Below are 27,559 nucleotides of genomic sequence, written 5' to 3'. Positions count from 1 at the left end.
GAAGAAGGCAATGAGGTTTGGCCTTTCAACTCAAGAAGAGCAGACCCCAGCCCTGGACCTCTAGCTGTATCTCAGTGACCAGGATGATGGCACCTGCCCATGCTTAGCTTCAGAGGGGACTGGGAAATCCTGAATATTGGCTTTTCTCCCTCAAAAGGCAGGGGAGGCAAGGGAAAAAGGGTTTCTGGATGGAATTTGAATAGCCAACCCATAATACATGCCAGAGGTCAGGTAGAAGCCCTTGGAGAAAGAGCAGTAAAACTCTTTCAAAAGATAGTATTTGTCTGTAACGTTATAGGATTGTAATTTGTTTAGCTTTCCTGACAGTTCAAAGACTGTTGCCGATTCAGATCATTAACTTAGTGAGGAATTGGTTTGGTAGAGTATTTGGGCATCTTCTGTGAACAAAGGAATTACCAAATTAATTACCAGTTTATTAGTGGAAGTAAGATGGGGTGATAGGAATCTTATTCCACTGTCTCAGGGAACAACTTTTTCAGCCTTTGAAGAGAAAACTCATGAAAATAGTTGATGAATTATGTAATTTTAAGTTCTTTTCTTTTGGGTAAGGCAGAATTACCCCCTACTTACCAAAACATGCTGGAAATGCTTTATGGGCTTAATTTCAATTCCTATACGTATAGGAAAATAATAACACTGCATTCCTCGAAGCATATTTCATAATTTAGAGTTTTCATATATTCACGCTTGCTTTTCTTTCTAGTACTCAATAGATTAGATTCTACTGCACATCGATCATATCGTGATAAAAATCTTGAATCTGTATGAACATTCATGGAAGGAGGAGGCTTAAGGTGGCAAAAGGTAGAGGAGCTAAAGTAAAAACAAAATCAGGCAGCTGATTGCATTAATCAAAGGTCAGCCAACTATGATTGGCCCATGAGCCAAATGCAACCTGCGGTTTGTCTTTATAAATAAAGTTTTATTGGAACACAGCTCTTTCCTTTACATGCTGTATGGCTGCTTTCATGCTGCAATGGCAGAGGGACATGCTAGTCATGACGGAGACTGTCTGTCCCATGATGCTGAAAATATTTACTATTTGACTCTTTATAGAAGATGTTTGCCAACGTGGTCATGGGTGATTCCGTGAGAGCATAACATAGTGACTGGGTTCTGCTTCCCCTCCATGTGGAGATCAATTTTTGTTTAGGTAAAAATAACATAAGATAAAATAAAATGGTGGTTTAGCAGAGATCCATTTAGAACGCTCTGACCCCATCCATTGGGACATTGCTTTTCAAATACAAAGCAATCGGCTCTGTGTCTGTCTTTGGCCTCCACCAAAAGAGAGAAGCTTTTCCTCACGCTGACATTTTGTTCCAGCGCCGCATCTGTAGCCCGCACCGTGGGGGCACCGAGTTTGCCTTTGGCCGGCCCTGTGCCCTTGAACTGGGAGGAGCCTGGCTGGGGTGCAGGGGCTGCAGAGTCTTGGAGTTTCCTTTCTTCACTCCAGTTCTCTGATGCTGTGATGAAATGGATCACATCTTAATCTGAAACGTGCGGCTTCTTTCTGTTTACAGCGTCAGCCCTGAACTGTGGTTTCCATTTGGTGCATGTCTGGACCAGAAAGTCCAACAAATTCCATCTGTATCATTTGCAACATTTATGAACATCAAACTTTAGTTATTTCAAAGGGACAAAGCTGAGAGCTAGCGTCGGTGGAAATGGAAATAGCTAATTTTTAATTTTTAACGAATGTGTATTATGTGGTAGACCCTCTTCTAGGCACTTGATATGTATGAGCTTATTTAATCTGCACAGGAGCCCCCAGTGAAATATGCCCTTTAGCTCCATTTCACAGATGAGGACACCGAGGCAGCCTCCTCAAGGTCACACAGTCACTGCATGTTCTAGTGTCTGACCTCTGCTCTCACACACTCTTCTCCCTACCCGCCGGGGGCTCAGACTGCAGGACAGTTGCTCTCCCTCTTCACAGCAATTAAGAGAGGGGCGGATGTGAGAGATGCTGGTCGGAGTTGCTCGAAATGATGGACGCTTTTGAAATTCAGAACAGAACATTTTTTCACTCAGCAAAAACTTCGGCTGTGCGTTCAAGATCACCTTTGGGGGCTCTTTTTCTCAGCCTCCTCCTCTCCTGAATCAGTTGAAAACATTTTTTTTTTTCGGACAATAGTTCAGGTAATACAGGTTGGAAAATGGATTTTTTTGTTTGTTTTAGCTTTTTCTAGGGCCACACCCGAGGCATACGGAGGTTCCCAGGCTAGGGGTCTCATCGGAGCTGCAGCTGCCAGCCTACACCACAGCCACAGCAACATGGGATCCGAGCCACCTCTGCGACCCACACCACAGCCCACGGCAACACCAGATCTTTAACCAGGGACTGAGCCTGTATCCTCATGGGTACTAGTTGGGTTCATTTCCCCTGAGCCACAACAGGAACTCCCTGGAAATTGGGTCATTTCATTTCATTTTTGTGAAATCACCCTTCTTTGCCAAAACCATTTTTGAATTCTTTCTCAGAATTAAAAAACAAACAAGCAAACAAACCATGTGGAACAATCTGTGGCAGATGGTTATTTCGGCTTTAGGTGAGTTTTTGTCATTATACCCTGGGACAGAGAACTATTGCTTTGGATAATCATCTGTTATTTTAGTGAGCTGCCAGCTAGGAACTATTAGAGCTATGATGATTTAGGAGAGGAATTTTCTTTTCCTAGAGATTAGCACATAAACTCTCGCGCTCTCTCTCTCTCTTTTTTTTTTTTTTTTTTTTTGCTTTTTAGAGCTGCACTTGCAGCATATGGAGGTTCCCAGGCTAGGGGTCTCTTTGGAGCTCTAGCTGCTGGCCTGTGCCATAGCCACAGCAACGCCAGATCCTAGCCGCATCTGTGACCTACACCACAGATCACGGGAAGGCCAGATGCTTAACCCACTGAGCGAGGCCAGGGATCGAACCTGTGTCCTCGTGGATACTAGTCAGATTCATTTCTGCCGAGCCATGACAGGAACGCCACACATAAACCCTCTTCATGTGAATCATGTCTAATTTTAGATGCTGTGCTGAGTATAAACCAGAAATCTGGCAGTTCAGTTGGGTGGGGCAGGTGAGATGAAATTGGTTAAAGCACAGGTTAGCCCTCTTCTCCAGGTTTAGCTTCCACTGGAAAGTAAAGCCATAGGCAGCTAAACTATGGTGTTTATTACTAGCCCAAGTCCCTAATTAATTTATTTTATGTTAATTAAGTTTATAATTACATAGTAAAACATTTACTTTCTCCCTCAAGAAATTGACTGAATCTTCTGAAGGGGCTTTGTGACTGTAATTTAGGTGCAATTAGCCAGTTAAATTTAGTTAGGGTTTGGTTCATTTAGCTGCGGCTGGAAGATGCTAGATGGGAGGAAACGAGCAGCGTCTCAGAGGCAAGTCTGGATGCAGAGCTTGCGTGGCTGGGGGCTCTCCCCTGGCCTGGGGACACTGGTTCAGGCGGCCAGGGCAATGGCAAGCTGATGATGCATCAAGGTGTGGTTCCCTGTTTGTCATCTATGTTGCATTCCTCCGTTGTGGAGCTGCAGACTCCCTGCAACTGTGGATGAAGGTGAAATCCTTTTGCAGATTTTCTGTGGTTCTGGCAGTGGCACTGAAACCAGGGCATGGTTCTCAGGTATTTGCCTCCGTGGATGTGAAATTCCTAAAGCCCTCGCCCTGGCCAGCCTTCAGACTCAATGAAATCACCAACCAGTGGCCACCGTTTGGGGCTCAAAAGATGTCTTCTTACCCAGTGAGGGCAGTGGGAGAGGGCAGCTGTGGCCCAGCCCAGCCCTGTCCCAGCCACCCCAGGGCTGCTCACTGAGAGGGCCATGCTTTGGAAGGAGTGTGAAGATGGAAGTTTTGAGCAAAGTTCCCTTCTGTGAGTTGCTACTTTATGGCTTATCACAAAGAATTTACTTAGGTCTCTAATTGGAAAGGCAGTGGAAAGCTGGCTTGTGCGGTGGCTGCCAAGTGGACAGGGTATAGGGTCAGCATGTGCTGCTCAAGACAGAATGGAAATCTGAAAGCACTGAGGCATGGTTGTTGTAGTGGGTTGTGGAGGAGCCTCCCAGCAGCTCCCTAGTGGTTGGTGGAGCAAGGACTCATCTACTTTAAATTCCTCTTGGGTTTTGGGGGGATTTTTTGGGTTTTTGTTTGTTTTTGTTTTGCTTTTTAGGGCCGCACCTGCAGCATATGGAAGTTCCCAGGCCAGGCGTCGAATTGGAGCTGTAGCCAATTCGACAGTAACACAGGATCCAAGCCGCATCTGTGACCTACACCTCTGCTCATGGAAACTTCAGATCCTTATTAACCCACTGAGCGAGGCCAGGGATCGAACATGCCTCCTTATGGATACTAGTCAGGTTTTAATCCACTGAGCCATGACAGGAACTCCCTAAAGTAGGTCTTTGAAGAGGAAATCATATCATATTGAAATCTAGAATGTAACTTCCACTCAATAAATAAAAATAGTGATGTCAACATATGCCTCAGTTCTTCCCTGTCTGCTGGAGAGAGAGAGGCAGGGAGAGAGAGAGAAAAAAAAGAGAAACAGGCAGACATCGGGCAGCTCAGAAAAACAAAGCAGGAAGATGGAAAATTGGGAAATGAAAGAGAAAGACACTTGGTTACACAGCCTAGAACAAGGCAAGCATTTGGGAAGATATATTCCAATCTTGAGAGCTTTAAGAATATGGTCATTGGAGTTCCGGCTGTGGCTCTGCAGTTTAAGAACCTGACTAGTATCCATGAGGATGCAGTTTTGATCCCTGGCCTTGCTCAGTGGGTTGAGGATCGAGTGTTACTGCAAGCCGGTGTAGGTTGTCGATGCGGGTCAGATCTGGCGTTGCTGTGGCTGTGGCGTAGGCCAGCATTTACAGCTCCACTTCGACCCCTAGCCTGGGAATCTCCATATGCTGCAAGTATGGCCCTTAAAAAAAAAAAAGAAAAAAAAGAGTATGGTCATTAATCGGTTCAAAGTCATATGAGCCTTTGCCACAGAGTCCTGTACGGGCTCAGTGAAGAGTGACCAACATCAGGAGAGAGAGTATTCCAATTGTATTTTTTTTTTTTTTCCCTTTTCTAGGGCTGCTTCCCATGGCATATGGAGGTTCCCAGGCTAGGGGTCGAAACGGAGCTGTAGCCACCAGCCTAAGCCAGAGCCACAGCAACGCGGGATCCAAGCCACGTCTGCGACCTACACCACAGCTCACGGATCCTTAACCCACTGAGCAAGGGCAGGGATTGAACCCGCAACCTCATGGTTCCTAGCCGGATTCGTTACCCACTGTGCCACGACAGGAACTCCAATTGTATTTTTTTTTTTTTAAATCAGTAGAATAGTTCGGAACTTCTAAGGCCTGGCACTTTGTCTAAATGTTATAATTTTAGCAAGCCCCCTGAGCTGCGGAACCTGTAAATGCCTTGGAGAGTATGAGGCATTCACATTAACTCTAGTCATCAGGGTCTATTATATTTGTTTCATCTCTGTTCTAGAGTGGGTATCTGAGGCTCAGAGAGTTCCTCCAACTTGGCCAGGGCTCCACAGCTCAGGAGGACAGGGGCAGGAGCCAAACGCAGGTCTGCTGGCTTCGAGCTGCTTCTTGCTGTCTAGGCAGCCATCCAGGGGGTTTTCTTTGAGGCCTTGTGCAGTTAACAAAGGAGATAACCACGTGGGGCACGTGTACTTATTAAAATTCGAGTGTCCATGATAGCCGTAAGTCAAGTTCTAGGATCCTGTATAGCTAAATGATGGATGGTACATAGCCCTGATGATGAAGAATGAAAGGAAAAGGAATTCGTAATGCAGTCATTCCTGCTCTGCCCGTGTAATTCTACTCTGTCCTTTGATCTGTGTGATATTTAAATAATTTTACTGCTTTCACGTAAGGCAGCACATTTGTCCATCCCATGTCTGTCTCCGAAGGCCTCTTGTTCGAACCTCGATGGGGAGTTCTATTTTAAACTAAGAATGTGCGTAGAGTTACAAGGTAAATAGCCATTCCCTCCTAATCACTTTGAATTAGCAAAGAACTTCCCGTAAAAGATGGAAAGCATTTCTTAAAATAATGTCAGATGTTTGGATACACTGCTTTTTCATTAAAAGAAAAAAAAAACCCAAAAAACCCTAGAATACATTGTTTTTCCAGTGTCTTGGTTCTGGTTGATTCTTGGCATGGTTGCCCTAATTCTTAACCAAGCTGTTACATTTGATATGCCCTGTATGCCATGCATACTTTATTTTAAAAGGAAAATAAACTGTGAAATCTGGTACGTGTAATAATGCACTCTCTTGAAAATTCAGAGTTTCCTCTATGTATGGATTGTACCTGAACCCAAGAAATATGAAGGGGCTTTCTGTCCATGTTCCAACATGAAAGAGTCAAAGAATAGAGAGAACCTTCCCGTCTCTCGGATGCGGGTGTTGCCAGGTAAAACCATGGAGGCGGGCACGTGTCCAGATGCCATAAGACATTGTGGCCGGGTTAGTCAGGGTAGTTAAGTGAGATGGCATAGCAGCACGGACTTCTTCCAAAAGGAGCTTGTTGAGCAAATAAAAACGTCACCACAGTGGAGATTTCCAAACTCCGGGCTTAATTTAAGTCAAGCTGGGGCTTCTGACAGCGATTTCAGTCTGGGTGCCTATAAGGCTGTGACTCTGGGATTTGCACTTGTCAAATTTTCTATTAAGAATAGAGTAGGATCGTCATTTTATTGAGGCCTTTTGAAATAGGTCCCCTGCTCCTAAGACACGCTCAGATGTTTGGCTCTAACACCAGAATCCTGATGGGGAAACACTTTTGGAGCATGGATCTTGTTCTTGGTGTAAATGGGCCGGAGACGGGGGTGGGGTGGGGGGGCTCTTTCAGACTGATGGGCAGTTCTGGGATATTAGCTTATAAACCTTGCTAGGGTTAGAGATGACCATTGGAGTCTGAATTGGATTAACTTCTGCAGGCTTTGATCTGGCACTTTAGTTTTTGCATAAGGGAGTTCCCATCTTGGCTCAGCAGAAATGAATCCGAATAGTATCCATGAGGATGTGGGCTTGATCCCTGGCCTCGCTCAGTGGGTTAAGGATCCAGCATTGCTATGAGCTGTAGTGTAGGTCACAGATGGGGCTCGGATCCCACATTGCTGTGGCTGTGGTGCAGGACGGTAGCTGTAGCTCCGATTCAACCCCTAGTCTGGGAACTTCCGTATGCTGGAGGTGCGGCCCTAAAAAGTAGAAAAAAAAATTGCATAAAAGAGAAGTGTCGTATAATGTCCCACACAGGCTCCCCGAAGGCAGGACCTTCCAGACCCCATATTCCCCATCGCATCACAGATGCTCTGGAGGAGAGACACATTGTATTTCTCGTTCTGGATGGAAAGTCGTTCTGTTAATGGGGTCCTGGAGAAAAGGAACCAGAGAACAAGGGTGCATTGGAGTGGGGAACCCCCTTCCTGCCCCAGGATCTTCTCCTGTTTCTGAATTTGAGAACATCCACTTCTCTGGAGAAAAGGCTGAGACCCGAGAAGAATGGTCTCGCTGAAGCCTGGCAGCTTTCTGTCTGTTCCTGCGGCAGCCATGGAGGAAGATCTGGTCTGGGAGCAGGACCCTGGGCAGCGGGTAGTAATGTCTGTGCTGGTTGGGGCTGGACAGTGAGGAGGAGGTGATGCAGCAGCAGCACATGAGGGAGAGAACTGTCACAGGGCTGGGGAGTGACTGCACAAACTAGACTCTTTGAAAAGCCAGAGGTAAGTTCTCGGAATGTGGCCTCTGGTGTTTTTACCCTGTCTGTGCCAGATCATCAGACGGCAGCCTCCTTTCCAAGACGTCCGTTGTGCAGAGGCTTTGTTTTGATCCCGTCCTCAGGCAGATTTGGATAATTCATAGTCAGTTCACGGGGAGTATCAACTCCACCTCCCTTTGTTTTGTATTCTGGAATACTTGGTGCTTAGCTGACATTTCACTCTCTTGCGTACTTCGCTGATGTAACTGGAGGTGAGATTTATAAGGTACCTCTCTTCAAGTGGAGGTAATTTGTTTGACCTTCCTCTCTGCCTAATTGGAACCATTAGTGGCTCTGACTTCCCTGCTTTATAATAATAGGCAGGGACACTAGACACTCAGAGATCCCCTGATGTGGCTTTCTTAGTAGCATCCTAAAGATTGACAATCTTTAAACTCTGTTTCTGAACAATGCCTTGGAGTACCTAATGAAAAAGTGGTGCTCCAGGACAAATTTTATTCTTAGCTACTCTTTTCTTTGTAGGATCAGCTTAAACTTGGACATGGATTTGTAGTCCTGTTTTGAGACCTTTTTATCTCTATATTCATTGTCCAATAATCGGGGTCCCTTTCTTTACACGCTTATGGTGTCCAGGTGCATCAACAATAACTGCTTTTCGTTTGAGGCTTCCTCTTCCTGCTCTTCCTCCTTCCCTCTCTTGCTTTCATTTTCATTATCACCACTGTCATCGTCCTCACCACCATCACCCTTTCCAGTAATATCATGACCACCACCATCAGCACCTACCAGCATCATCTCTACCACCACCATCATCATTGCCACCACTGTCACCACCGCCACCACCATCACCAGCATCATCTCTACCACCACCACCACCATCACCATCATCAGACTGGCTCTGGTTGACCCACATCATTTGTTTTCTCTTGCTTGTTTTCTGCCTTATTTACTTTTCTAGAAATTTATCTTCAGACCCATTTTGGTCTGTGGGTTTCACCCGCTATTGAGCAGAGCCCAGCATCTTCCTTTGCGTATATTTGAGGTTCTTGCAGGTTTCTGTAGTTATAGGTTAATTGAGCAAAAGGTTTCTGCCCTTTGTCTCCTCTTTGACATTAGATTGTAGTATACTGGCTTCATATACTAAGAAGAATCACTGGCTGGAGTATTTTGGCAAAAACAAATCTAGACACAAATGTGTATTGGCAGCAGCAAGTACACAGTCTTCTGTCATAAAATTGATAACGCCATGCTTACGTACTGAATGTTTGAGTCATTGGAAGCCTCTCTGGTTTGAGAATTGTGAAACAATGTCATTAAGAAGATGCCATTCCACGTGCCCTATAGATTTTGCAATAAGGTACCTCTCTTCAAGTTTATTGTAGTAAGCCGGAAGGCAAGACACACCTGCTGGAGAACAGCAGATGAACCTGGGTATCTCCACGTGGTTGCAGTGAAAAACCTTCTGAGTATGTTGATGCCTCTCAAACCACAAGCTCCACCTGTTTTCCCCTACTCTGCTCATAGCATTTTAGGTGACTTCATAGATAGAGACAATGGCCTCAGTCTTTGGATGAGCTCCCACTCCTAGTGAAGCCTCTGACACGCAGTGGTTGGGCCCTTGGACACTTTTCATCAGGCGCTGCTGATCAGATCACATCCTCCTTGGACTCATTGAATTTTCATTGTGCAATAGCTTTGGCTTTCCTTGCACCTGCGGGCTTTGCCAAGAACTTTGTGTTTCCTGCTTTAAGTTTCAGCTCAGCACTAAACTTCATTTTGCAAAGTCAAATTGGAGCTTTGAAAGCCTCACTGACCATCCTCAGCCATTGACTTTAGGTTTTCATCTCCAGCTGACAAATGGACAAGAGCTGCCTTGGTCCCAGTCCCACGCTCCCTAATTTGGATCCTCATGAGAATTAGCATGAACTAAGTCTAACATGTTTCCCCCAGGAGCTTCAAATGCTTTAGGAGGCACCCACAGGTTTTTCTGGTGTCTAACTCTGCACCCTTCAGGGTACTGCTGACCAAACATGTGATTTTGGTACAGGAAGCTTCAAAGTGATTTGATTAACCCAGTTGCCAATGGGAAGCAGTGAATCCTTCAGTGGCATTGAATTGCCTCCTCCCCTCTCCTCCATTTTGGTTCTGTTATCAAGCCCATTGAAATTATCTAGTAAAACTCAGAGTTTAGACATGACTATGCCAAAACTGAAAATGCATTCGGACTTGGTATCGTGTGAGGCAGCATAGGGCGTAGGAGATGCAAGACAGGCTGTCTCTGTGGTTTCGATTCTGGGATGCAGGAAAGTAAGCAGAAAAGATATATTAGTTTAGCAAAAGTACAAAAGAAGGATATGTGAATTAATAGAATGCTACAGAAGTTAAAGAGAGTAAACTAAATACTCATAGGGGACAGCTTTTGCCTTGGACCTAAGAATGGTGAAGGCTGGAAGTCCCATTGTGGCTCAGCTGGTTAAGAACCCGACTAGTATCCATGAGCATGTGGGTTCAATCCCTGGCCTTGCTCAGTGGGTTAAGTATCTGGCGTTGCTGTGAGCTGTCATATAGGTCGCAGATGCGGCTCAGATCTGGCATTGCTGTGGCTGTGGTGTAGGCTGGCAGCAGTGGCTCCAATTTGATTCCTAGCCTGGGAACTTCCATATGGCGTGGGTGCACCCCCCCTCCCCCAACTGGTAAGGGCTTCTATAAGGAGAACTTGCTTGGTGGGCAGAGGTCTTCAGAGGGATGATGGTGTGTAGGCAAAGAACATCCTTGGGGAGCAAAAGGATGTTTGAAGGATGGTTAAGCAACTTTTGGATTAAATGCAGAGAAGAAAGTACCAGGACCTAAATTACCTTTGGGGCAATTTCTGTTCTTTGCGAAAGTGGTACTATTTGAAAAGATGGACGGACTGACTGTCCAGAGGTTCTGAGTTTCGATTTCAGCTTTCACTGTCCCCAAGTGACCTTGGACGTATCCCAGAGGCCGTGTGGGTTGAGTGAGTCACCTGTAAAATAAAATTGAAAAGGTGGACCAGCGAGGGGAGGTCGATGCCAACCACCAGCAAATACTAAATGGTCCGTGGATGTCACCTTAGGACAATCCAGGTTTAAGCCCAGGGTTTGAAATAAAGCGTCTAGTTTGTAAAGGAAAGCATTTGCCTTTACCACTTTCTAGGCACCTAATACTATGGTAGCACAGGAGTTTATTCTAGTATTTTGCCCATTAAACATTTTCCAGAAGGCTCTGGGGGCATTTTCTCTGCTTTCCAATGAAGGTGAGCTGCTCTGCTGACATCCCAGCTAGCCATCATTCTGTCTCCAAAGTGGCACCATACCCCGCAGACGCCCAAGCCGGCAGTTTTCTATAGGATCTCTCCAATGACAAATGTGATAAGATTTGCTTTTTTAGATAGCAGCTGCATTTTTCTTCCGCTCCCTCTCGCTTCCTATCGACTCAGCAGTTTTCCTTTTTGCTCCAGATAAATTGCTGTTAATTTAAATGTACTGCAGATCCTTGCCATTTTCTGGCTGATTGCTTCTGAGTAATAGGAGGAAAATGTGTGCCTGTTTGAATGTAAAGAAATCTAAAGGGGTTGGAAGCCCGAGGGTGGTAAAAAAAGCACAGAGCTCCACTGACCTTCAGCCCCAACCAGTCCTTCCCTTTGAAGAGGTCCAGAGCAGATCCGGAATCAGCAAATAGCAGAGACCAAGGTTCAGGACACATCTGGGTTTTTTTCTTCTCTGCTTTCAACTTTCCATCACATTGCTCCTTCAGCACCTGCTTCTTTCTCGTTCTTATTTAGCTCAGCTAGTGTAAGCAGTGGTGACAGAATTTCTCTAGAGTTGTTTTTGATAAAGGAACTGTTTTCGAGATAACTGCCGTGCACCATCGGAATTCTGCAAATGCCTGGGAATGTCACATTGTCAAAATATCTATATTTCAGGCTCTGAAGCTAGACAGCTCGTTTGGCTGCTAAACCCACAAGATGTTCAGCCATTTGTTGTGGTCTAAAAACTTTCCCCCTCACTAGGAGAAAATAATCGCCTATTGTTTTATATCATTTTTGTGGCCCCTTTTGTGAGTTTCTTATAACGTGGGGGGGGGGGGACACAAGTTGTAGGATCCTGGTGGGTAAGTTGGGGTCTTAATCGAATTTTACTATCAGCTGCTTGGAAACAACAAGGCACTGGGTGGCATTTCCTTATAAATTGTCGTCTTTAAATCAGACTAATTTTTCACTAGATGGTGGCGTATCTTAAGGGTATCAACAGTATGTCAAGATCAAGGGTGTGGAGACGAGGCCTTCTGGAGGGAAGGGGGTTGTGTAAGTGATGGCTTCAATGCAGACACTGGGTGTCCCTTATCACTGGAACAAGCTGGCTCTTTCCTCAAGAAAGACATCAAGTGTGTTTTTCAGGGTGGCTTCCACTTGCTTTTATCGCAGGCGTGGGTGGAGCTGAGGTCTGTGTTCTTGAGAAGGATGCATCACAAAAGGCAAAGCGAAAGAAGGTTGAAGAGGGACAGGGCATCAACTTAAATGGGGGCAAATGCTCTTGCAGGCTGAGCGAATGGGGATGAGTCCAAAAGGGTTTGCATTTAGCCAAGCAAATTGTGTCTCCCAAGTGTAATGATGAAAGAGCCGTATTGGGGGGGGAGGGGGGGGTTGAGGGAGGAATGGCAGAGGAAAGTGGCAAATAGAAGCAAAGGAAGAGGGGCCTGATTCTGATCAAGCACTGACATCAGTAAACTCTTTGAGTTCTTGTGCCATAAAGCCGGTGGAAATAAGGTTTGCATCAGCAGTTTCATCTGTTCTGTTATTTTAATCCAATAAACCCTTCAAAATTGAATGGGCAGAGAAACTGGTATATTGAATCAACACATCTTTTTTTGTTTGGGGGTGATGTCTTCTATTTGTATCACCAAGTTTTTCCTGTTTTTATTGGCAAACTTGACATCCTCATATTAATCCTCTTGTTTCAGTGGGAAGGAATTTGCGATCCACCCTCTTAAAACCTGAAAGCGTAGTGGAGGTGTTTGGTTAGTTCATTTGGCGTCTTCCAGCTCCTCGCCAAGGTGTGCTCTTAAACTAGCCCTGTGTGTGTTTGCCTGGAGGCTGAACTTGTAGCAAGAGGCTTGAGACAGATATACAGGAGATTCCATAACACCACTGTGTTCTTCCTAAATTCTTGGTGTTTTGTGGGTGATTAAATCCATAAACGATATTTGGCATCTGTTCCTCGTTCTTTTCCTGAGAACTTGGAAGGGCAGGAGAGAGAAATGCCATGGAAATTAAGCTCCATAGACTCTTTGTGTTGTTGTACAGGATGATACAGATTGCTGGTGGTAATTACAGCTCTGGAGGCAGATGACACCAGCACTTGGCAGACCAGACACCAGGTTGAGGAAGATCGAAGAGTCTGGAGGGTTGGGTTTAGATGCGTCTCCCACAGTTGAACTTGAAAAACCTCTCAGAAATGTTTGGGGGGGGGGTCCTACTATGACGCCATCTATTGTGTCACTTATCAATCTGATGAAGGATCCTGCAAATTATGCTCGGAACTCTCTGTCACAGAGCCTGCCCTGTTCCTGCTGGGTTTTCATGGGTAAGTTCGGAGAGAGTTTGGACCCCCTGCACAAGGACATGGCAGGGTGGCCACGGCATCAGAGGTCTTGGGTCAGAATCTGAGCTCCATACTGTTATTGGACCTTGAGCTGAGCTGCTTCACTCTCCGGGCCTCAGTTTTCTCACCAGTAAAGATGGTACAATGATAGAATCTGTCTCATAGAGTTGTGATATTAAAAGAGCTGATTTGGATGGAGCGCTTAGAAGACAGTCCAGCTGGAAGTAGATTAGCTATTACCTATTCTGCATCTATGGCCTATGAACTATTTGAGGTCAAAGAACTCTATTTTCTTTCATTTTTTTTTTCATTTTCTTTATTTTTGTATCGTGTATTACAGTGTCTGCTATTTGGTCAGTGCTCAGTAAATGTTTGCAGAATTAATTGATATTAAGTATTTTATATGTTTTAAACATTATAGGTACTATATATGTCATATTGTGTATGTAATAGTATACATACAATATAGTGCATGTTGTGTGCTATATATATCATGTGTTATACAACGGATACTACATATTTATCATATGTGTAGTATGGTATGGTACGTAATAAAACTTAGGCAGTCAATTTTTTTTGCTTTTATTTTTTATTTATTTTTTTTAGGGCCGCACTCATGGCGTATGGAAGTTCCTAGGCTAGGGATCAAACCAGAGCTGCAGCTGCCTGTCTACACCACAACCACAGCAATGCCAGATCTAAGCCTTGTATGTGACCTATGCTCATGACAACACCGGATCCTTAACCCACTGAGCAAGGCTAGGGAATGAACCTGCGTCCTCCTGGATACTAGTCAGGTTCGTTTCTGCTGCACCTCAGCGGGAACTCCAAGTTAATTATTTAATAGTAGGATTCTGGAAAAATAATATACATCTTTGTGTGGCTCAGCACTTCACCAGTGAAAGCCAACCAGTTGTCTGATCAGGCTGAGTAGTTAATCAGTTATTTTAGGAATAATTTGGCTATATAGGTGGCAAAAGAAAATTAGGATTTAGGTAGATATTTGTGGTTAAATTCTATTTCTTTCCTTAAATATACAAACTATCCAGGGGTCATTTTACATTGTGCACAGATGTCCCCTCCTCAAATCAAGATGTAATCATCAGATACAGTTGTGGGTGGAGCTGGGTTCAGAAATCCTTTGCGATTCTTTCCTCTATGGTATGGGCCACGTAACATCAGTTTTAAGTTTAAAACGAAGTTGCTCAGGGAGTTCCTATCATGGCACAGCGGAAACAAATCCGACTAAGAATCATAAGGTTACAGGTTCGATCCCTGGCCTTGCTTAGTGGGTCAAGGATCTGGCATTGCTGTGAGCTATGGTGTAGGTCGCAGATGCAGCTCGGATCCCGAGTTGCTGTGGCTGTGGCTGGCAGCTGTAGCTCTGATTCAACCCCTAGGCTGGGAACCTCCATATGCCTCAGGTGCGGCCCTAAAAAGCAAAAAAAAAAAAAAAAGCCAAAAAACAAAACAAGGAAGTTGCTCAATAATGAGGCTCCCCTTGTCTCCCGATTTCTGTTTTGTTATTACATTTTCAAGCATATTCCATGTGGTGTCTTAATTTTGATGTTTATTTATTATGTTCTTTTAAAAGTGATTGTTATTTGCATGTTTATGTCCATTGATTTTTCTTTTGAGCATGACTTATGTTTTATTTTGTGTTTCTTTTAGGTTTTGTTTTGTTTCATAAGATCCCACTGGATGGGTAGCTGAAATAAAGGAAAAGACAGAGAAAGGGGCTGTGGTGCTTGTTGGTTGATGCTGCCTTGTAAGCTGGACTCTTGGGGCTGGCGTGGTTTCTCCCGCCCGGGACAGGCCATTTCTCTGGGGTTTTCTGCTAGAGGTGGGTGGTGTTTGCAGGAGGTACTGCTCGAAGTCTGCAGGTGCTGTGAGCTGTGAACGGGGGCCACCAAGGCAGACTCAGCTCACAGGCAGCTAAGCAGAAACTCAAGAAAACATTTTAATACTTCTCTTTTGTTCTTATAATCGTTCACATGCAAAGTTGAAATGAAATGCCACCGGATTGTGTTTCTCTTCCGAAAGGTGTACAGTTTGACCATCCTGGAAATATGTTGCTTTTCATTGTTTTCTGTGTATTAAAGGTGAACTGCAAAGTTAAAAAAAAAAAATGTAGGGGCAGGTATAAGTACACACTAAACAAAGTCTAATATCCACTGAACACAAATTTTAGCATTCTCACTGCTACCGTTTAATCGCTACTGAATTCAGAAAGGTCCCCTTTCCCACCTAGAACACAGCGACTAAAAGCGTTAAGGGCATATACACTGTTGCCGTGGGAACTCACGGATGCCACTGTGCGGGTCTTTCCTTCGCTGGCCGTGAAGGTCCAGAGTCATCACGATGTCCTTACGTTGATCAGCAGGCCAAAAAAAACAAAACAAAACAAAACAAAGAGGAAACGGAAAAAAAAGAAAAGAAGAAGCCATTTGATGAGGGGCTAGGGATTCAGGTTTGGCACAGTCTGTTTCCGAACAACGAAAAGAGAGAACTATATACATACGGTGCATATGTCCTTTTCTTTGACCTCTGCCACCACCTGCCTTTTAGAAGTTTGCCGAGTGAAGAGGCCATGGCCTCTCATGCTGTTCCCATGACAGAACTGTAGCTTTTCTACTCTGCAAAGGCCTGTGAGCAGAATGGCTGGCCTGCTGTGAGCAAGAGAGGAGAGTCTAAGAAGGGTAGTCCCCCTACAACATACGAGGCTCCTGCTGGGTTTTCCTGGGCCGGACAGCTTTTCCTGACCCCAGGAACCCAGAGGTGGCAGGTCGCTCATGAAAATATGCTTTGTGATGCCCAGCTTCAGTGCTGAGAGGGCAGCCTTAAAGCGACAGCATCCTGCCTGACTCTTCCCGAGGACACCTGTGACACACCCTCAGCCATCACAGTGGCCTTTGCGAGCAGGATCCCTGTCCTGAAGAGAGGCTGGGCTGACCCTGCTCCGCGTTGTACCTTTCTCATTAGGGGAACTTCAGAGCCGGGCTTGGAGCAATTGTTTGAAAATGCAGTCAGCTCAGACTCTTCATAACACCTGCACATAGATGCTGTGGCTGAGATGGAAACTTAACAGACGTTTTTAAAAAGCCTTTGGTGGAGGCGGGGGGAATAGTTACTCAAGTTTTGCAGTTCAGCTTTAAGGTTTTCTAGATTTTTTTTAACTAGTCCATCATGTTTGGAAATGTTTTGAATCCTGTGTAACCAAGGCATTAATCTTCATCAACCAGGATCCTTTTTAGGCCCCCACTTGAGAGCAAAAGATGATCCCTGGTGAATATTTTATACTGTATCTTTTACTTTAGCCACTAAATATGTTATTGCTTGATGCAGACATTTCACAGAGGCCTATGGATTACAGCACTGGATTGAGCCGTCTACACCCATGCCCGAAAGAGGTGCAGTTTCTCCAAAGGATAAAGTTCTCTTCTCAGAACTTGTCTTTCCCAAAAGATATTTGAGTGTGAGGGCAGCTGACCCTTGGCCTAGGAAGGTCTGAATATTCTCTGGATTTTCCCTTTTTCTTGTTGCTGCTGAATGACAGTTCCTGTCGCTACTTAGATTTTGATCTTTCTCAAAGGTGTTGATTTACACAAAGGCCAGCTAATTGCTGAAATCCTGGCCCCTGAAAGCAAAATGAAATTCAAACTGAGAGCCCTGCCGAAGCCAGGGTTCTTAAATCTTGGCCATTTGCTACATTTTTCTTAAAAGCTTCAGTGCTTTTCCCTAGAGCCATAAAAAGGCAATGAACTGTTTCAGGACTATTTTATAAGTATCCCAGACCCTACAAGAAAATGTAAAAAAAAAAGGGGGGGGGATATTGGTACTGAACAGCTCGAAGAGTTGCAGGCTAGATTTTTGTGTTTAAAGGGAGAAAAGTGGACAGATAAGGCAATTGAATCTGTCAAGGAGTGGTTGACATCTAGAGAACCATGAAAACAGCAGGCTATGAGAAAATGGCTTCGGATGGTCTTCTGTTCTCTGCTCTTCAGTTGTTAATCCCTAAAGACCTCAATCAGTAACCTGGTGTCTCATTTCTATGCTCCAGACTGCCCCTCTCATCCTTTGCTTTTTTTTTTTTTTTTGGTCTTTTTGCCTTTTCTAGGGCTGCACCCATGGCATATGGAGGTTCCTGGCTAGGGGTTGAATCGGAGCTGTAGCCTCCAGCCTTTGCCACAGCCACAGCAACTCGGGATCTGAGCCTCGCCTGTAGCCTACACAACAGCTCATGGCAACGCCAGATCCTTAACTCACTGAGCGAGGCCAGGGATCGAACCTTCAAACCTCATGGTTCCTAGTCGGATTCATTAACCACTGAGCCACGACGGGGAACTCCTCATCCTTTGCTTTTGATGGCCCCTTTAAGAAATCTTTTTCCAGCCTCCTCAAGGGCTGGAAAGTGCAGCCCTCGGGAGGGAGAGGCGGCAATTCTGCTGTAATCAAGTCTGTCACCCTCCAACAGGGACGCAGCATTTCAATGCCAGGCAGGTGTCCTAAATGAACAACGTAGGCCCGGCGAGTGAACACCCTCCCCTGCAAAGGGACAGCTATCCCCCGGGCCCAGGCAACCCGTGCCTCCCAGGAATGTGGGCCCAGATTTTCCAAACCTCGGGCTTCTTTAAGAGAAACTTGAAACCTGAATTTTTCTGTGAAATGTCCCTATTTTTAAAAAAGTCGAGCTCAGTTATTTTTAAAACGGTATGTAGGCCAACACAACATGTCTGTGGGCTGCCAGTTTGTTACTTTCGTCTTCAAGCAAGATCTTTGTTCTCTCACCATGTCCTGCTCTCCTGCCTTGGCCAACACGCTTGCTGAGTGTCACTACCCCTGAGTTCAGCGACCTGGGGATCTGCAGCCTGTCCCTTAGTTTGGGGCTCTCCTGTGAGTCTGCTAGCTGGGACCCTGACTCTCACACCCACCCTGCCTGGGAACTCCCCCCCCCCCCCCCCCCCCCCCGCCTCATGGGGTCACTTCCATGTGGCCAGAGTCAAGAGAGTGTGTCCTACTCCTCTTTTGTTGGATGTGACTTTCTTTTCACCAGTGTCTGTGTTGCTTTGTCCACCTCAGATGACAAAGCACACAGCCCCAGGTCATAGGTGTCCTCAACATACTGATACAGACAGGGGTCACTTTGCAGTACTGCAGAAATTGGCACAACATAGTAAATCAACCACAATTAAAACAAAAAAAAAAGTAAAAATAAGTAAGTTAAGAAACAAAAAATACCCATACTGATACGGCCAATGGTAAATAAACACACGTGCCATCTTCAAGAGGCGTGATCCTGGCCTTTTTATCTTGAATTGGGTCCCACTATACCTTCCAAGGCAGCTGAGAGAAACTCCCACTGTCATCACAGGATCCATCCATCTGAGGCCAAAGAAGGTCCATCTTGCAGCAGGAAAAATGAGTCCCCACGTATTTTATAGACAGCTGATGCAACAGTTTGCCCTCCTGGGCTCCAGCAGGGACTGGTTTCACGTGGACCCACTGAGGCTTCTTTCCAAGAGTAGGCAGCAGAGAGGAGACAGAACAGTCCCAGCCCCAGCCCTGCAGTGCAGAACCCAGAGAGTCGCTTTTGGCGCCAAACTCTGCAAGGAATCCTGAATTACACCCAGAGCGGTGGGGGGCTTGCAGCTCCCCTTCAGACAGAGTAGAGACCGCCAGTATTCAGCAGTTGGGGGAATAAACAGCTCAAGGACTATAGGCAGGAATTCAGGTCACTGCCAAGGGTGAGGGCCAGCATAATGGAGGCTTTTTCTCACTCTTTTTTTTTTTCCCTTGATTCTCTTAAAATCCCTAACTTTTTTCTCTCACTCTAGCATTCTAAATTGACTCCATGACAAACTGGGGGTTTATTTTTATTTGCTTTATTAGGTTGCTTTGCACACACTGGTTTTGTTGTTCTGTTGTTGTTGTTGTTTGTTTGTTTTTCTTTGGTTTGTTTTTCCACTGCAGAATGGAATTAAAGTACTAACTGGGACTGGTACTAACTCTTTCTCTCCCTGCACGTGAGAATGGATGATGTGTATGCTTTCATCTGCTCTAGTGCTTTCTGTCTATAACCCCTCCCTTGCTTTTCATCTAATTTCCTCCCACTCCCCTTTCCTCTTCTTCTATCCATACTCTAGTTATCGAGATATAGACGGTTTCCGTAAAACCCAGGGGCTTCACAGGGTTGCTGCATCCAGCCACATTGGCTGTGCCATTTCTGTCTGGTCAAGGTGGGTGGAACCCACCCCCCCTCCCCGCCCCCGTCGGGGCTTATACCATTTAGCCAATTGGACTCCCAAGAAACTGGAACAGAAGCAGTCATTCTATTAAATGCTTCTGCTGTGTTCACACAGCTACAGCGCCTGCACACCACGTCAGGGTTGTTCAAGGGCACCTGGGAAGGTTAAAGACCCTCTGGGAGAGAGCACGGAATAATTTTCTGCGGGGTGCTGCCAGGCCGAATCAAGTGAACAGAATTCCCGATCCAGAAAGTGAGATGAAAACAGTTGTCGCAGAAGGCAGTTTTCAACTCACGTTAGCCCGTGTCTTTGTTTGGGTCTTCAGGGACAAAAGAAACTCCCAGCCTTTTGATTCTGACAGTGAGAGCCTCCTGAGTTTAATTCATACTAATGTGGCTCAGAGCCCTGGGCTGGTCATTCGTGAGTGCCCGAGATGGGTTGACATCGGCCGTGTCAGGAGTCTTAGTTTTCATGGGAAAAGAAGTGTGTGGGAGGCAAAGAAAAGAACGAGACTTTCACCACCTTTATTTTAAAACAGTCTACTTAGGAACGGAGCTTCTAGAGACAAGTATAAAATAGCCAGAGATTCTATTCACAGTGTACAAGTGTGTCAAATCATCACATTATACATTTTAAATAGCTTGCAATTTCCTTTGTTGATTATACCTCAACAGAGCTGAAAAGGAAAAAAAAGAAAAAAATAACAAGAGACTCCAGAGAAAGACAAATCCTTGGGTTTCACTCATGTTGCGTTCGGATGCATTTGCTGTAATCCATATAGGCCGTCTGTGAATCATTCTTATGCCCTGTGTTTTGTTTTGTTTTTTTTTTTCCAGTTATGTTCCAGGTCTTAAGTCATTTTTTTTTCCACATTTCCTGTAAATAGTGGATAATCGTTTTTTTTATTTTATTTTTAAGTGCTGTGTTAACAATGTGGATAGACCATAAATGTACTTGCTGAATTCATACATTTTTTTTAACAAGCCAATAAAGTTTTATAATTCATCTCCATGTGTCTTGCATTTTCTGTAGGGCCTTGTGTATCTCCCTCTCTTCCTCAGACACATACCATCACCCTGTGTGTCATTGGTGGATGTTTAAGACTAAAGGTGTTAGAAGAAAGTGTGATAAATGTCACTGGGAGTTTGAGTGGAGTCCCAAACACACTGTACATTCTGGAATACATCTCTTTTTAAAAAGGACTTTTACCATTTCCGTCAGCGTGAGTTAAACATTTATGATTTCCTGATCCTGGCATGGGATATATTTTCCTTGGCTAAAAGGCAATCCTAAACAACAACAACAACGTTTAAAAGGATTAAGAAAACAAAACACTCGTATCCTGTAGGAAAAGACCTTTGGTCTTTTATTTGATTTTGCTTTATTTGGGGCTGCACCCTCGGCATATGGAAGTTCCCAGGCTAGGTAGGGGTCAAATCAGAGATATAGCTGCCAGCCTACACCACAGCCATAGCAACCAGAGATCCTGGCAGCATTTGCGACCTATCCCATAGCTCACAGCAACGCTGGATCCTTAACCCACTGAGCGAGGCCAAGGATCGAACCTGCATCCTCATGGATACTAGTCGGATTCGTTTCTGCTGCACCACAACGGAAACTCCCGTGTCCTTTGGTCTTTTAAAAACCTGGGGTGACTCGGGTCCTGCAGGAGGTAGACTCAGTGCTCTGTCTCTCCATCCTGACTGACTCTGTGGTGAAGTGGACATGATGTCTTATGCTTCATGGGAGGGAAGAGACAGGAAGACAAACGGGCGTGGAGAAAAGGCACCACTGACTCTTAACTGTTCACAATGGTACCCATATTTCCCATCGCTTTGGTCTCCACTTCCTGCCTGGCCACGCTGTCTTTTCCTCATTTTCCCCTTTGAGGGTAGCACCCAAAAGCAAGGTTCCCAGCTCTGATTTCATCCCACACTGCTTTCCTTTTCTCAGGCAAAGGTTTTGCTCCCAATCGAGGGTGTGCGGATTGGAAAAACGATGTGACCTGATGTCTTATTGAGCTAAGGATGGTGATCCTCTTCAAAGACCCTATTTAGCGCTGGTGACTTGTGATTTTTTTCTAAATGCTCTTCTAAATTTGCTAAGAACAGGTTCACCTACTCTTTGAAAGATGTAGGAGAATGTGAGGCGGTGAGCACTGGACTCAGACTATGCAGGTTTAAATCCCAGCTCTGCTCACAGGCTTAATGACCTTGGGAAAGTGACTTCATCGCTTTGTTCCTCCCGAGGTGAGGAAAAGGGGAATGGGGCCTGCCGCCCTGGCCTCCCGAGACAGTTAAATGAGATCTGAGATTGGGCATAGGGGAGGGAGGTTCATAAAAATACTTGGAAGGAGTCAGGTGTGCACCGGGCTCAGGTGCGCTTCAGCAAATGCCCTCGAATCACAGACTCGCTTGAGTGTATTGGTCATACAGCAATTTCGTGGGTGCAGGTAACGGAGTCCAAAGGCAGAGGGACGTCACTTCCTGGGCCATTCTGGATGTGGTCTGAGCAGAGAAGGCTGCTTTGGAGCTATCTCAGGAGTCCTTCTTAAGGACTCGATCTCCTTAAGTCTCCTTAAGTCTCTCTCTCTCTGCCCAGCTGATTCCTGAACATTGATCACCATGAGATTTGATTTTTTTGGTTTAATTTTTTTGCCTATATAAGGCCACACCCGAGGCACATGGAAGCTTCCAGGCTAGGGGTCGAATTGGGAGCTGCGGCTGCTGACCTGCACCCCAGCCACAGCAACATGAGATCCAAGCCGCATCTGCAACCTACACCACAGCTCTTGGCAATGCCGGATCCTTAACCCACTGAGCGAGGCCAGGGATCGAACCTGCATCTTCATGGATATGAGTTGGGTGGATGACCACTGAGCCACAGTGGGAACTCCAGTCGTGATTTTGATCAAATAAGAGGATAAGGTTTGGGCCTGTATTGTGATTATTCAGTGAGTTTGAATGATGCTCTGTAGTTTGAGGATTCTGGAAGCAAAGCATTGAAGGTCTCATCCCAGAGATGGTCTTCCACTTTTGTTCTCCTTTTACTCATTCAGAATTTTTTTTTTTGGTCTTTTTGCCTTTTCTAGGGCCACTTCCCTCGGCATATGGAAGTTCCCAGGCCGGGGGTCTAATCGAAGCTGAAGCTGCTGGCCTACGCCAGAGCCACAGCAACATGGGACCCCAGCCGCATCTGCGAGCTACACCACAGCTCACGGTAACACCGGATCCTTAACCCACTAAGCAAGACCAGGGATCGAACCCGAAACCTCATGGTTCCTAGTCGGATTCGTTAACACTGCGCCATGATGGGAACTCCTCATTCAGAATTTGTAATCATCTGAATGGGGTCTCCATTGACTTTAACTTGAATTCTCCATTTGAAAAATCTTTGGCTAGGAATAAAAATAACAAACCAACTGGCTGAGAGATTGTTTGAAAGGAAAGACTCATTTCAAGTTCTCTCAAGTCTTGGAAACAAGTGTTTACAGGCAATGGGCTACAAATAACTGTTCTGCTTCATGAGGTAATTTTTCATAATAGCACTGGCAGGCCACACGTGATTGGTCACATTTGAAGGAATACAATTTCATTTATCTAAAAATACTTTGTAATTTGGGCTTTCTTCTTAAGTCATTTTAAGAAAGTGGCACTGAAGTATTACCGGCACTTAATTTAAAGAACTTTTACTGTTGTTACCACTCTTCCTAACACATTTGTTTTTCCTTTTCACTTTTTTTTTTTTTTTTTTTTGCTTTTTAGGGCCACACCCAAGGCATATGAAAATTCCCAGGCTAGGGGTCATCGGAGCTGTAGCTGCCGGCCACAGCCACAGCAATGCCAGATCTGAGCCACAACTATGACCTATGCTGCAGCTCACGGCACTGCTGGATTCCTGACCCACTGAGGGAGCCAGGGTTTGCACCTGAATCCTCATGGATCCTAGTCAGGCTCGTTAACTGTTGAGCCACAAAGGGAACTCCCCAACACATTTTAAGCGATATTTACTATAGGATCTACAAGGCAGTCGTAGTTAACAGGAATTGATTTTCAACTGTGTGCCAAGCATCGTTTTAAGCGCTTTGGCATTTTCTCAACAACCCTGATGCTACTATTGCCCTCATTTGAAAGGTTAGGAAACTGAGGAACAAATGATTGTGGAACTTGCTCTGGGTTACTTAGCTCACAAGTGATAACACCAGGATTTGAACTCAGGTAGACTGGCTCTGAGCACTGGGGCTCAGAACAATGGGTATGCGCTGGCCCCTTGAGTAGGATCTGGACTGGGGTGAGGCCAGCGAGGTGCCTATGGCACCACCAGGGCTATACAAATGCCCTGTGGTCACTCCTAGCAGCATTAGCAGTTGAGCAGAGATTATGGTTGTCAAGATGTAGAATTGTAAGAGTAACTGAAGTGCCTGAGAGGCATCCACTGTCCCAGAAAACAACCCCCCACCACCCCTAGTAATTCGTACCACTCACAAAGCCTTTGCCAATCTTGCCTTGCCAGTATGAGGTACGGCAGTGAACTTGGCACACGCTTTCTAAAATTATTATCTTATGAAACAGAGATGTTGCATCCAATACGTATTTGTGGCCAGTTAGCTAATACAAACCCAGAGCGTGCATGCTTGGTCCATTGTACTTGAAGATGGATTTGTTGGTTTTGATTGTTATCAAGTGAGTTTTCTCGCCCCTCTTGAGCTGGAGAACTTCCTGTTTCTAGGGAGCAGTCCCTGCTCCCCAGTGACCATGAGGGGTGGCAGGGAAACCGCCTTGCCGGGGTGGGGGTGCCAGTGGGGGACTCACTGGAAAGGTTTGCTTGAGCCTTCCTCATGGAGAGGGTCTGGACTTTGGAGCAAGGTGTTGGGAGATGCCTGAATGGCTACTTGCCTCGGAAACACAACAAGACAGAGCAGCATGTGAACAGTGAGGTCTTCTCCACTCTCCTGTCTCCAAATGTTCTGTCTGCAGCCAGTGACTAAGGGAGACTGCTAAGGGCATGTACTGATTTTCCAGTCATTTGGTCCAGTCCCATATCACACACCGCAAGACCTGGGGCCTGTGTTTACTGAATTAAAATCTCTGCTCGACTGTAACCTAATGAATGGTAAAGGCTCTCCCTTTCTCTTCTGTTAAAAATTTGATTGTGGATTCCCATCGTGGCACAGTGGAAACCAATCCGACGAGGAACCATGAGGACGCAGGTTCGATCCCTGGCCTTGATCAGTGGGTTAAGGATCTCGCATTGTCATGAGCCGTGGTGTAGGTCATAGATGTGGCTTGGATCTGGCGTTGCTGTGGCTGTGGTATAGGCTGGCAGCTATAGCTTTGATTTTGACCCCTAGCCTGGGAACCTTCATATGTCATGGGTGCGGCCCTAAAAAGCAAAAAAAAAAAAAAAAAATTTGATCGTGCTTTCGAAGAGGAAAGGCAGAGCCTCCTTGGTGTGGATTTGCCATCCCTCCATCCTTCTCTACTGACTCTACTAATTCTCATCACACAGATGCAGTCTTGCTGAATCACTAAATAAAAATGTAAGGCGTTTGCTTCAAGAATTAGAATTTAGCTTCAGATTAAGCGCAGGCAAGTTCACTAAAGACCCTTGAGCCCAGGGAGGAAGTACAGAGTCACCAGCGTTGTTTTGCCTTTTGAGGGAGTTCTAGGTTTTTAAGGTGAACTGCGACAGGCTCTTAGGGTGCTCGGGCTCTTCAGAGGTCCCTCTCTGGACACGTTTTTTTCTCTCTGCACTTACCTCCTGGATTTGGGGGAGGCTGGTGGGCTCTGTCTGTCCATTCATCCCTAGATGCGGGAGCAGCCCCACACTGTGGTCAGTCTCCAGTGCCTCACCATCTCTGTGTGTCCCTGTAACCTGCCCAAATGTCTCTACATTGTCCCCACATCTCTTCACTTCAATCACGTGGAGTGAATGCTTTTTCCTTGATACAGCCCCAACTGAGACACATATGTATATACTAAATTCTTCTCCTTTTTTTTTTCTTTTTAGAGCCACACCTGCAGCATAGGGAGGTTCCCAGGGTAGGGGTCGAATTGGAGCTGCAGCTGCCTGCCGACACCACAGCCACAGCAACACCAGATCCGAGCCACATCTGCAACCTACACCACACCTCATGGCAATGCCGGATCCTTAACCCACTGAGCAAGGCCAGGGATCATACCCTCAAACCCTCATCCTCATGGATGCTAGTCGGACTCATTTTCATTGAACCACAACGGAAACACCCCTAAATTATTTAATACTTTATCTTGTTCCTTCTTACATGGAGTCTGTTCAAAATCCAGTAAATGTCATTTGTCAATTATTGGTCATTCATGAGCCAGGCATGGGAATGATAGCACAGTTAGCAAAACAGATGCCATCTTTGGCCTTGTGGACTAAGGTTCTATTTATAATGCTGACACTGTTAATGTGCATACTTTATACACGAGAAAAGGAAAGGCTTGGAAAGTTAAATAACTTATCCAAGGTCGCATAAGTCAGATCTGTCTGCCAATAAAATCCATGCTTCTGACCCTGCCTCTCTGAGGTCAGTGCCTTTTTTAGTTTTTTTTTTTTGTCTCCTTGAGGATCCCCAGCTGCAAGCTCCAAAATAGTCATCGGCTCTGTGCTCTTCATCTTAGTGGCTCCAAGTCTTTTTGACCCAGTATAAACTGGCATAAACTGGTGAAAGGTATCACTGCTCTTGGTACTTTTTTTTCCTTTCATTATATTATTTTCCCCTCTCTTGTTTCCCTCTGGTTCCCTTCCCTCCCAACAGCAACACATACAAATATGCTTTTTATCCTTCCTTTAATTTTCACAATTAAATTTTAAATTTGCAATTGTTTGGTTGGAATATGTGCATAGAAATGAGACTGTGTGTGTGTGGGTGGGTGGGTGCGAGAGAAAAAGAGGCACCAGTAAGGAAAGACACGATAATTCACACATACACGAGGAATATCACATATGTTAAGCCCTGTTCAAATAAATGGGAAGTTAATCCCGGTACATAAACCATTTATACTGTTATCCTCTCCCCACTGCTCACTGTGCTTCAGTGTTCCTTTAAAAAAACTTCCCATATTGTATACATATATTTTTTTACTTTTTATTTCTACTTCCTTATAAATAGCAAAAAGTTTTGCTGAGAAGAAGTTATTACAAATCCCAAAAGGTTGGTGTTCCATTCTGAGCTCCAAGATAGAAGGATTGAGTGGATTTCAAACTTGGCCACATTTCTGACTTGGCAAATGCTTCCATCCTTATTTATGACAGCTTGGAAACTTCCATTTTCCAGGGCTTATAAACGATGCCGCTGATGTTGTCTCCCTTTTCTGCGTTGCTGTGAATGATGAAATAACCCGCCTGAAGGCTTTCTTTTGACATTAACCCTCGTAGCAGAGTCAGTGCGTCTGTCGGTGTGCGTCTGGGGGTCCAGGGGTGTCTTACTGTGTTCTTTCTTCTCTTCTTCTTAAGGCACATTCTACATTTTCACGCAGGCGGCGCCCTTCCCTTTTTCTGCCTTTCCGCAAAGCCACGGTTGGAAAGGATGACGTCTGGGGTGTGGAGAGTGCCAGCCTTGTGGTCCTCATTGTGGCCACAGATGGCTCTGTGGCCGTCGGTGCCTTAAGGAACTGCACACCACTTCCCCAGATGGCACTTTAGCAGCGGGGGTCCCAGAGCAAGACAGGTGATCTGGAAAGTCTCAGGGAGCTTTTCCTGGAGATGTGAGCTGGCTGCGTTTTGAAGCGCTCCCTGGCCCTTTTCTCACCCCAAAATTGTCCAACGGGAGGCAGTCGGAGAAGCTGCCTCTTCCTCCTTCTCCCCACCCGCTTCTCCTTCTCTTGTTCTCCTAACTCCATAGCCAGCTCCTGGAAGCTCATTTGTCTTCAGTTCTTTTGTCTGTCCTGTCTTTGGATTCCTGTCACCTCACAGAAG

The 27,559-nt window shown here is 45.4% G+C and overlaps 1 protein-coding gene across 4 annotated transcripts in view; it reads left to right on the top strand.

Moving 5' to 3' along the window:
• The window catches only part of NTRK2 (neurotrophic receptor tyrosine kinase 2), a 395,961-nt gene that overhangs the window by 151,369 nt on the left and 217,033 nt on the right, over positions 1 to 27,559 (top strand). Inside the window, exon 12 of one of the 4 annotated variants that reach the window (XM_047755022.1) lies at positions 15,045 to 15,521. The exons of the other annotated variants lie outside the window; for them this stretch is intronic. Within the exon in view, the coding sequence (XP_047610978.1) occupies positions 15,045 to 15,082 (38 nt within the window). The 3' untranslated portion in view covers positions 15,083 to 15,521. Of the gene's footprint in view, positions 1 to 15,044; positions 15,522 to 27,559 lie in introns of those variants that run through there. 4 annotated transcript variants of the gene reach the window in all.

The sequence above is a fragment of the Phacochoerus africanus genome, chromosome 12 (assembly GCF_016906955.1).
Source record: "Phacochoerus africanus isolate WHEZ1 chromosome 12, ROS_Pafr_v1, whole genome shotgun sequence".
Taxonomy (NCBI): domain Eukaryota; kingdom Metazoa; phylum Chordata; class Mammalia; order Artiodactyla; family Suidae; genus Phacochoerus; species Phacochoerus africanus.
This window is presented reverse-complemented; position numbering and strand designations above follow the sequence as displayed.